At 44.9% G+C, this 12,079-nt stretch overlaps 1 protein-coding gene across 2 annotated transcripts in view; it reads right to left on the bottom strand.

The window, feature by feature from the left end:
* The window catches only part of IFT172 (intraflagellar transport 172), a 119,045-nt gene that overhangs the window by 75,190 nt on the left and 31,776 nt on the right, over positions 1-12,079 (bottom strand). For both annotated transcript variants that reach the window (XM_039531272.1, XM_039531271.1), the window contains exon 14: positions 8,953-9,038. In XM_039531272.1, coding sequence (XP_039387206.1) covers positions 8,953-9,038 — 86 coding nt within the window. The remainder of the gene's footprint in view (positions 1-8,952; positions 9,039-12,079) is intronic.

Raw genomic sequence — 12,079 nt, forward strand, 5'->3', positions numbered from 1 at the left:
GGAAAGGGAAAGAAGAGAGGCTCAGTATGAGAATGTTCTGTCAAGCCAGGAGGTGAATGGCAGGGCAGACCTGCAGAAGCCTTGCTGCAAAGAGGGCACTCAGTCTGTGGGCAGGAGAAGGATGGAGAGGGATTATTTAGGGTGGTACAAGGGGGACACAACTCAGAGCAAGAGGATGACACTGAGAAAAGGACATGTAAGCTGCATATCAGGATAAGTCCCCTGACAGCGAGCTGTGTCAAGCAGGGACTCATCTCCCAAGGATGGAAGCCCATCCGTCTCCTGCGACATGTAAATTAGTACCAGACAGAACACTAATAAATTCCCAGGCAAAGAGCATTGTTAAACAAAGTGAGAGGTTCGAAACTGCTCTCTGTGATCAGTGTGTGCTAGAAAATCTCTATCTCCTCCTCCCCGGAACACACCAACATTTCAGTAAAGTGGGAATTACTTACCTTATAGTAACTGATGATCTTTGAGATGTGTTGTCTATACGTCTTCCACTCATGGGCATTATGCACTCCCTAGCGCCACAGACAGGACATTTTCTTCTTACTAGCAGTCCCCCATTGGTCTGCACATACTCACACAATCCATCCCACCCAGGCAAAAAGGGGTGGGGTGGACCAACTGCCACTAAGTTCATTCACCAGCCAAAATCTTGAAGGCCTTCATATAGTGGGGAAGGAGGATGGGTCATGGAATACATACAGACAACACACATTGAAGAACATCAGTTACTATAAGTAAGTAACCTCTTTTTCTTAACTGAGTGGTTGTCTATATATCTTCCACTCATGGAGACTAAAAAGTAATTGACAAATGGAGGTGGGTACACAAGTGTTACGTAAAGACAGATCTAAGGAACAAAGCTGTAACAAAGGTTACATCGTCTCTAGTTGCCCGTCCAGCTACGTAATGTTTCATGAGAGTATGAATAGAAGCCCACGTGGTTACCTTAGGAACTCCTAAAACCGAGACATTACTAAAAGAAGCTATGGAATCATCTCAGGCTCTTGTAGAATGGGCCCTAATTACTAACGATAGCACAGTTTAATACATCTTGAAATCCAACTTGAAAGTGTTTGAGAGGAAATCGGTTTCTCTTTAACTCCCTCAGCATATGCCAAATAATATGGAACAACTACTAAAAAAAAAGTTCTGCTCAGATAAAAGGTGAAATAAAGCTCTAGCTACAGCTACAGAGTGCAGAGTCCTTTCCATTTTATCAGCATCAGGTTTTGGACAAGGTATTGGTAAATTAACTGCCTGGTCAACATGAAATTCGGACACAATCTTAGGCAGAAAACTTGGATGAGGGCTTAATGAAACTTTACCTCTATGAAATATCATATAGGGAGGATGGACCAATCAGGGGACAAGATAATTTCAAATCTCTGTGTTCCTTGTTGGTCCTCTGGTCAGGTGTTCATCAGGTTACTGAGCTTGTTAACCCTTAACTATCTGTTATGACAGAGGACCTGACATCAAAGCATTAATTTCACTCATGCTATATGCAAAAATACTGTTTCCATGGATGGAAGGTTTAACGGAGGGGTAGCTAAAGTCTTAAATCGAGTTTTCATTAAACTAGACAATAAAATATTCAGATCTCTAGGGATCCTTCATAGGTGGAAATACTTTAACCAGACCCTAAAGGAATCTTTTAGAAATAGGATGAGAAAATATATTAAACCCAACCATCTTCTTAGGATGATAGGCAGATATTGAGCATAAGAATGGCCATACTGGGTCAGACTAATGCTCCACCTAGCCCAATATCCTGTCTTCGGACAGTGGCCAGTACCAGATGCTCCAGAGGGAATGAATAGAACAGGGCATTTTCGAGTGAGTCATCCCCTGTGGGAGGTATTGCTAACACAGAGAAGGACCGGGATATCATACAAGAAGATCTGGATGACCTTGTAAACTGGAGTAATAGTAATAGGATGAAATTTAATAGTGAAAAGTGCAAGGTCATGTATTTAGGGATTAATAACAAGAATTTTAGTTATAAATTGGGGACGCATTAGATGGAAGTAACAAAGGAGGAGAAGGACCTCAGAGTATTGGTTGATCACAGGATGACTATGAGCCACCAATGTGATATGGCCGTTAAAAAAGCTAATGCAGTTTTAGGATGCATCAGGCGAGGTATTTCCAGCAAAGATAAGGAGGTGTTAGTACCATTATACAAGGCACTGGTGAGACCTCATCTGGAATACTGTGTGCAGTTCTGGTCTCCCATGTTTAAGAAGGATGAATTCAAACTGGAACAGGTTCAGAGACGGGCTACTAGGATGATCCGAGGAATGGAAAACCTGTCTTATGAAAGGAGACTCAAAGAGCTTGGCTTGCTTAGCCTAACCAAAAGAAGGTTGAGGGGGGATATGATTGCTCTTTATAAATATATCAGAGGGATTAATATCAGGGAGGGAGAGGAATTATTTAAGCTTAGTACCAATGTGGACACAAGAACAAATGGATATAAACTGGACACTAGGAAGTTTAGACTTGAAATTAGATGAAGGTTTCAAACCATTAGAGGAGTGAAGTTCTGGAACAGCCTTCCAAGGGGAGTAGTGGGGGCAAAAGACATATCTGGCTTTAAGACTAAGCTTGATAAATTTATGGAGGGGATGGGATGATGGGATAGCCTAATTTTGGCAATTAATTTAGCAATTGATCTTTGATTATCAGCAGGTAAGTATGCCCAGTGGTCTGTGATGGGATGTTAGATGGGTGGGGATCTGAGTTACTATAGAGAATTCTTTCCTGGGTGCTGGCTGGTGAGTCTTGCCCACATGCTCAGAGTTTAACTGATCGCCATATTTGGGGTCGGGAAGGAATTTTCCTCCAGGGCAGATTGGCAGAGGCCCTGGAGGTTTTTCGCTTTCCTCTGCAGCATGGGGCATGGGTCACTTGCTGGAGGATTCTCTGCAGCTTGAGGTCTTCAAACCACAGTTTGAGGACTTCAATAACTCAGACGTAGATTAGGGGTTTGTTACAGGAGTGGGTGGGTGAGATTCTGTGGCCTGCGTTGTGCAGGAGGTCAGACTAGATGATCATAATGGTCCCTTCTGATCTTAAAGTCTATGAGTTTAGTTCCCGCTTCTGGCAGTTGGAGGTTTAGGGACATCCAAAACATGGGGTTGCATCCATGACCATCTTGGCTAAAGAAGAGCTCTGTGTATGCTCAAAAGCTTGTCTCTTTCACCAGCAGAAGTGGGTCCAACAAAAGATATAACCTCACCCACCTTGCCTATCATCTTGGCTAATAGCTACTGATGGACCTATTCTCTATGAACTTACCTAATTCTTTTTTGAACCCAGTTACACTTTTGGCCCTCACAACATCCCCTGGAAACAAGATCCACAATTTGACTGTGTGTTGTGTGAAGAAGAACATTCTTTTGTTTATTTTAAACCTGCTGCCTATTAATTTCACTGGGTGACCCCTGGTTCTTGTATAACACTTCCCTATTCACTTCCTCTACACCATTCATGATTTATAGACCTCTATCATATCCCTGCTCAGGCATTTCATTTCTAAGATGAACGGTTCCAGTCTTTTTAAATCTCTCCTCATATGGAAGCTGCTCCATAACCCTAATCGTTGTTGTTGCCCTTCTCTGCACTTTTTCCAATTCTAACATATCTTTTTTGGAGTGGGGTGACCAGAACTGCACACGGTATTCAAAGTGTAGTATAGAATGGATTTATATAATGGCATTATGATATTTTCTGTTGTCTTATTGACCCCTTTCCTAACAATTCCTGTTATTTTATTTGACTGCCACTGCACAGTGAGCAGATGTTTTGAGAGAACTATCCACTGATGACTATAAAATCAATTTGAGTGGTAACAGCTAATTTAGACCCCAACTTTTTGTATGTATAGTTGGGATTATTTTCTCCAGGGTGCACTACTTTGGATTTATCAACATTGAATTTCAGCTGCCACTTTCTTGCCCAGTCTTCCAGTTTAGTGAGATCCCTTTGTAACTCTTCACAGTTTGCTGTGTTTACTATCTTGAGTAATTTTGTATCTAAAATTTTTGCTACCTCACCGTTCACCCCCTTTTCCAGATAATTTATGAATACGTTCAACAGCACTAGTTCCTGTATAGATCCTTGGGGGACCCCACTGTTTACCTCTCTTCACAGTGAAAACTGACCGTTTAGTCCTACTTTTTGTTTCCTATCTTTTAACCAGTTATAGATCCATGAAAGGACCTTTCCGCTTATCCCACGGCAGCTTACTTTGCTTAGGATCCATTGGTGAGAGACCTAGCCAACGGCTTTCTGGTTTGTGAAGTATAAATTCTCAGTGTCTTTAAGGTAGCTCTTGAAGCCTTCACAGTATGGAAGGAGTCATCAGTCTTGAAACTGAATAAACCTGTTCCCTCAGAATGTATCCTGAACTTCACATGGGAAACCAGAGGACTGAAACCATGAAGCTCTTCTCATGACTAATGCTGTAGCACCTGAACAGACGCCCGTGTTAACTGTATCTCCAGCTGTCTGTAAAGCTGTTCTGCAAAGTCCTTCATTAATAACATTCCACATTTCATATTGAGATTTCTGAAGCTACTTGATTTAAAGATTTAAACATTTGATTGACAACAGACATAATCATATCTAGATAGGAGAGCCCTATAGTTAGAAATCCTCATTGGGAGCACTGATTTCTGTGCCATGAGCTTGTCCAGAATAGTTTGCTGTAAGATTGCTGCTTTGTGAGCTCTCGAGCAGCAGTGAATTGTGTGCCAGACGGGCATAAAACATCTCTAAGTCTTTAGTGGGAACTTGGTATTCCCTATCAGCTCTCTCAATCATCATTGGCATCAACATGAGGTTTGAGCTGGTTGCAGTAACCCCTCATTTATGGACACGGCTATTCTGTCACATGCAGCAGTGTGGAAAATAACTAAAATCTTATTCACCCACGAAAGCTTATGCGCCAATACTTCTGTTAGTCTATAAGGTGCCACAGGACTCTTTGTCACGTTTTAAAAATCTTATGAGAGTTCTTATCTGTCAGATCAGAATTGAAAACCTGCTACCGCTATGACCATAAGTGGTACAACCTGTACTGGTCAACGCTGAGTGCTGAGCAGCGGTTAATTGACCCAGAAATCTCAGGAAGTGCCAACAGCTTCTGCCAGACAAGCGTCTGAGGAGAGTGGCGGAATCCCTGATGGAGGAAATGCCATCAAAAGGCGGATGAGCAAATTCACTGTGTTTCTGCCAAGGGCATCCATGCAGGACAGATTGGTTAGTAGCCTCAGCTGAAGGGCCCAATCTAGAAATGGAGCACAGAAAGGCAGGCAAATGGAGGATCTCCTCTGCACTGGCAACTCCTGCAGCACAGCTAGTTCCAAATGTATTTACTCCCGTCCTTCCTTTGGTCCAAACCAGTGAAATCGAGAGGGGGACGCTGACACATGGGCAAAGCAGCGCCTCCATATCAACTGTTCAGGCTATTGCAGCAAGATCACATGGAGAGAACACTCCATCCTTGCTTGCAGCATGGACACAACACAGAAGGTGGCAGTTACGGGTTATAAGCTCTCACTTGATTGGTGGGAGGAACCACTGCATTCCACTGGTCAGCCATCGCTCGCCACAAAGCCGGGCAGCCCCCAGACAGTTAGGTGCTGACCCACCACGGTCTGTCCACCTCCCAGGGTGCATGGGGCTAGACCAAAAGTTGAAAGGCAGATGGAAATCTTGCACCTGGCAAAAATAAGGAACCAAGAACTTTCTGCCTTGGAAGCTAAATGTCGGGACCATATGTCCGGTATTAACCAATGATGACAACCTACAATACACAAGCAGCACACAGCAGTCAGCTTTGATAGACCGTGAGCTGTATAAAGTCAATGCTGACATTGCAGCACTCATGGAAATGAGACTTGCAGATGCTGGCTCTGTCCAAGAGGCCAATTACATCATTTTTGGCAAGGTAAAAGCAGTGAAGAAAATTGTCTGCGTGGTGTCGGTTTCGCTATGAGAAACAAATGGGTAAAGCTCCTAGAAACACCCATTGGGAAGTGAGGGCGCATCATCTCACTTAAACTTCAGACAGCCACAGGCTCTGTGAACATCATTAGCGCTTATGCACCAACACTCAGATCTAGTCCCGAGGAGGATACATTTAACGAGTTATCAAAAGAATACCATCAACTAAGCAACTTTTCCTCCTTGGTGACTTCAATGCGAGAGTTGCAGAGACAACAACTCATGGCCAGATTGACACTCACAGTGAGACCCTTTTCTCTCTTTCTCCTGTAGATCCTGGATGTCAGTCTGTGTGGCTTCCTGGGCAAACGTCCTGGCCTGCTGCCATTCTGTCCACTAAGTCCCGGCATGCCCTGGCATTGTCATCAATGCCATCCCGCCCAGAGGTAAAGCAGAGGGGACACTGGTAGGCACTGTGCCCCTGGTTCCACTGATGAGCGAGTTGGAAGCCACATCAAGCAGAACTTGTGTTCCCAGAAACACAGACATGGAAGCCAAGGGATCCCTGCAGGAACTTTTGCCTTCTTAAGCCAAGAAGTAGACCCACGTCTATTGTCAGCTCTGCTCTCTAAAGAGACTAGTGACACAGGGGCCAAATCCCCCAGGTGCACGATACCCACATGGAGGAAAACCGAGGATAACCTTGAGATTTAAAGAGCTCAATCTGTTTAGTTTAGCAAAAAGAAGACTGAAAGGTGACTTGAATTAGTGTCTAAGGACCTTCCTGGGGAGAAAATACTAATACTGAAGGGCTCTTTAGTCCAGTGGAGAAAGACAGAACACGAACCAATGGCTGGAAACTGAAGTCAGACAAATGTAAATTAGAAATAAGGCACAATATTTTATCATTGTGGTTGATTAATCACTGGAGCAAACTACCAAGGGATGTGGTGGATTATTCATCTCTTGAAATTTTCAAATCCAGACTGGCTGCCTTTCTGGAAGATGCTTTAGCCAAACACAAAAGTTACTAGGCTCAATACAGGGGTAAATGGGTGAAAATCAGCCGCCTGTGATGTACAGAAGATCAGACTAGATGATCGAATGGTTCCCTCTGGCCTTTAAAAATCTATTAAAACTGCTCCTCATGAAACTTTCATCCCAGCCCCAATTGTTAGAGACACCCTGAAGCAGAGGGTTTTACCGCCCTGCCAACATTAACGTTACCTGCTTTATCGCTGGATATTCTTGTTATCCAGATAAAATCCATATGCGGAGTGCATTTACATGAGGACAAGCCCTTTCTGTCTGGGCTTTAGCCTCAGGGTTTGGCACCACGGGAGGCTTAGGGGTCATGCTACTCATGCCTGGGGAAAGCTTTTTGGGAGGTGGTCCCCCCAGAGCCTCTTGCAGGAGCCACTCCTGGAGCAGAGTCCTTCAGTCCTTCTTATCTTTAGAGAAAGCCTTACAGGCATTGTATCCCTCGGCCCAAACCCCTCCTTGAGGCAGGAAGGCACTTTTCATTCCCACCAAAGACAGATAATTGTGGGGAAGAGGAACATTTCTTCAGCTGCAATCTCTGGGGCAGATCCGCCATCCTGGGCCTGGCCCAAAAAATCCAAACACAGCAAAACCTCAATACAAACCCTCCCAACCCATGAACTGACATGAGCCTAAAATGTTTTCGATTAATTATGCTACCTAAGAACGATTTCGAGCGTACCCGATGGTACTGCAGCTGGCAGAGAGGAGCTGAGGACAGGATTTACACCCTTGTTCTATGTAGTCCAGGGTGCAGGGGAATTGTGCATCCCTGCCACCTACCACTCAGGAACGACCTGTAACTGACCACATGGCCAGCAGGGGGCTGGGGAGCAATGGCAGGAAGGAGGGAACATTATTGTTCATGATGGTGACAGACAGCAATTCTCTCTTCTGTTCTTATTCACTATTTAAGGCTGCCAGAGACCATTATGAACATCGAGTCTGAGCTGCACAGCACAGGCCAGATAACCTCACCCAGCGATTCCTGCACTGAATGTATAACTGCTGGAGGAGCTGCAGCAGATTTTTTAGAAAGATGCGCAGTCCCAATGTAAAGACTCCAAGTGCTGGGGAATCTGCCACACTACCTGGTATGTTGTGCCAATGGTTAATTGCCCTCACTGTATAAATGTGCACCTTGTTTCCAATCTTCGTCTAGTTTCAACCAGGGCCAGCTCCAGGCACCAGCGTTCCAAGCATGTGCTTGGGGCGGCACTTTTCAAGGGGCAACACTCTTTTTTTTTTTTTTTTTTTGCTTTGGCAGCAGCACTTCATCCCCCCCTGCTTTTTTTGTTGTTGCTTGGGACAGCAAAAAACCTGGAGCCGGCCCTAGTTTCAACTTCCAAACATCTGTTTGCTACACTAAAGAGTCTCTGCTATGAGAAATCTCTTCCCCAGGTGAGTACTTCTAGACCATGATCAAGTCACCTCTTAACCTTCTCTTTATTAAGCTAAATAAACCACTTCTTTACTCTCACTGCACGGCAGGCATTCCAGACTGCAAATCATTCTTGCCCTACTCCATTGTTCTCTGCACACTGTTCAACCTGAGCATCCAGAACTCAAGTCCTGCAATGCCGGATGAGATGGGGTCCCATGGAAACTGCACCATGACATCGCATACCTAAGGCATCGGGGCAGAACGTGCTGATACCTCCCAACTCTGGGAGCTTCACCTGGCAGCACTAATGCCCGTCTCATCAGCTCGAGGAGTCTGTGCCCTGACAGTGCCTGCAGCAATACAGTTCTGATGACTGATGGCCGCACACACAGACAGGAGACATGGCGCTGCCCCAGAGACCCACCATCCTCACCAGACATGTAACACACCCGTGAGCAGGGCAGCCTCCCAGCCAGACATGAGTGCAACTTGACTCTAATGATTCGCCTCCCGGAAGAAATGTGACTGTAGACGGGGCAGGGAGGAAAACGGTCACCATTCACCTGCTGCTATAGTTTTGATGTCGATAAGATATGCCAGTCTCTTGTTCTCCTCCATCCCTCTTTGCCTTCTCTCATTGATGCGAACGCTGTAATGGAGAAGAGTGAAGAATGACTGACAATGCTGTGCACTTACCAAACCACCTGAGGCATCTCCCATCCTCCCCCAGAACCACCCCTTGTGTCCCCCTCCACCCGCGGAACCACACCTCCTGACCTGTGGCTCTCCATCCCCACAACCACCCCAGCCTATCCATCAGGTCCCATGGGGTACCGTATAGCCCTCAGTCCCTGCAGATTGGCGCGTCTCTACATAGAAGGGACAGTTACTTAGGTCCCTGAAATTCTGCCTCTGAAACACCTTGTATCATGGATCCGTGGGATAAGTCCTATGCCCAGCTTAAACAGTCTTTTGGAGGAACCCCATCCGTGTGCCAGACTCCCCATGGGTCTCACACTTCCTTCAGGTTAGGCTACACAGCCTCACTGCCTCTGAGATTGAGCCCCAGGACTCCAGAATTCCTGCTTCACACTGGGACCTCTGCTCAGCAATCCAGCTGAGATAGAGACTTGTTCGCTGTTCAGGGACTAATGCTCCCTACCCAGTATTTGTGGTGACATCAAACCAGCCTTTCAAAACAGAGTAGGACTTATTAGGCAACTGGAACACAGCACTGGAAGGCCTGAGGTTAGCATTCAGAAATGAAGGTTAAAGATCATCCATTCTGGTCAAGCCAGAGCAGCCCACCAGCCTAGTCGTAGTGGATTCCATCTCAGGCCCGGTCCCTTTCTCACTCCTCAGTCACTCCCAGAGGAGAGCAGCCAGCCTCCTCCAGAATCCCACTCTTTATCCCTTGCTGGTCATGTCTCAAAAAATTCTTTGCTCTGTGTCACTGTTTGCTAGCTGTCAATGTTCTGGTCATTGGAGCTTTCCATTGTCTCTTTTGGATTCTCCACTCAGCAGGGTCCAGCCAGTTCCACAACCACCTCATTCACTGGATCCCAGACAAGGTAATATCCTCACCTCATGTCCTGAGCTGCCCCTAGGAAGAGACTTAACCCTTTTTCCTCCCTGGGATAATAATGCAAAGGACAGAGGGAAACTGAGGCACGCATAGAATTCATAAAACTGTCACAGGTAATTCTCATTTCATCACATTGTGTGTGCAGGGTTCTCAGTCCTTATAGCACAGGCTCAGCAACACATGAAGGCAGTGGAAGCGAATGGAGCAGGAGCCAGGAGCCTCACACCACCATCCACTTGGGAGCATCTGCACATTACAGACAGCTTCTGGGAGGTGCAGGGGCCAGACTCCCAGGCTGGTACGCCACAAATTATCCCAAATAGGCTCCAAGCACAAAAATGAGAGCAAATTAATAGATTCCTAGATTCCAAGGCCAGCAGTGGCCATTTTCACCACCTAATCTGACCCTCTGTATAACACAAGCCAGAGAACTGCCCCGAAATAATTCCTAGAGCAGATCTTTTAGAAAAACATCCAATCTTGACTCAAAAATTGTCAGTGATGGAGAATCACGACCCCCTGGTAAACTGTTCCAATGGTTAATTACTGTTAAATGTACACTCAGGATTGGAAGTTGTTCTAAAAGATCTGCTCTAGGAATAGTTTGGGGGAACTTCTCTGGCCTGTGTTATACAGGAGGTCAGACTAGATGATCCCAATGGTCTCTTCTAGTCTTAGAATCTATAAATCAATGAACAATTCTACCATTTCTATCTAGTAATGGACCAATACCATTGTTAGCATTCCTTTTGTTCTTAATATACTTAAAAACTCCTTATTGTCCTTAACTCTGCTGGCCATAGATTTCTTCTTGTGTCCCTTTCTTCCTTTATCAACTTCCTAAATTCCTAGCATCTGATTTATACTCTCAGGACCCATAACAGGGGCTGTCTGAGTCTGACACAGTGGTTGGAGCCATGGGTAGCATTGAGGTCATGGTCACATCAAGAGTTAAGTCAAGTCACACGAAGGATCAAAGCCAGAGTCAACAACTGGGGTCAGAGCAAGGAAGCAGGAACCATGCTGGGTAGCAACAACCAGGCAAGGAAGCAGGGACCTGGTCTCAGAGTTCTGAGTAACAAGAGATTGCCTGGTACTGAAGTTAGGCTTGCCAGCCTGTAATTGCAGGATCACCGTGGATACTTTTTTAAAAAATTGGCATCACATTAGCTATCCACCAGTCAGCTGGTACAGAGGCTGATTTAAGCGATATGTTACATACCATAGTTGCAGGTTTCAGAGTAGCAGCCGTGTTAGTCTGTATCCGCAAAAAGAACAGGAGTACTTGTGGCACCTTAAAGACTAACAAATTTATTTTAGCATGGGCTTTCGTGAGCTACAGCTCACTTCTTCGGATGCATAGAATGGAACACACAGACAGGAGATATTTATACATACAGAGAACATGAAAAGGTGGAAGTATGCATAACAACAGGAAAAGTCTAATCAATTGAGATGAGCTATCATCAGCAGGAGGAAAAAAACCTTTTTGAAGTGATAATTAAGATGGCCCATAGAAGGTGTGAGGAGAACTTAACATTTCCCTATGTTAAGTTCTCCTCACACCTTCTATGGGCCATCTTAATTATCACTTCAAAAAGGTTTTTTTCCTCCTGCTGATGATAGCTCATCTCAATTGATTAGACTTTTCCTGTTGTTATGAATACTTCCACCTTTTCATGTTCTCTGTATGTATAAATATCTCCTGTCTGTGTGTTCCATTCTATGCATCCGAAGAAGTGAGCTGTAGCTCACGAAAGCTCATGCTAAAATAAATTTGTTAGTCTTTAAGGTGCCACAAGTACTCCTGTACCATAGTTGGTAATTCTGCAATTTCACATCCGAACTCTCAGGTGAACATCGTTTGCTACTGGTGACTTATTGCTACTTAATGTATCAATTTGTTCCAAAACCTCTTCAGTAAGCATTCAAGACCATTCCAAGTTCTCCTTTTGTTTGTTTTAAACCTGCTGCCTATTAATTTTGTTTGGTGACCCCTAGTTCTTGGGTTATGAGGAGGAGTAAATAACACTTCCTTATTTATTTTTGCCACACCAGTCACGTTTTTTAGACCGCTATCATACCCCCCCTTAGTCATCCCTTTT

Source organism: Mauremys reevesii, linkage group 3, assembly GCF_016161935.1.
Source record: "Mauremys reevesii isolate NIE-2019 linkage group 3, ASM1616193v1, whole genome shotgun sequence".
Classification (NCBI taxonomy): domain Eukaryota; kingdom Metazoa; phylum Chordata; order Testudines; family Geoemydidae; genus Mauremys; species Mauremys reevesii.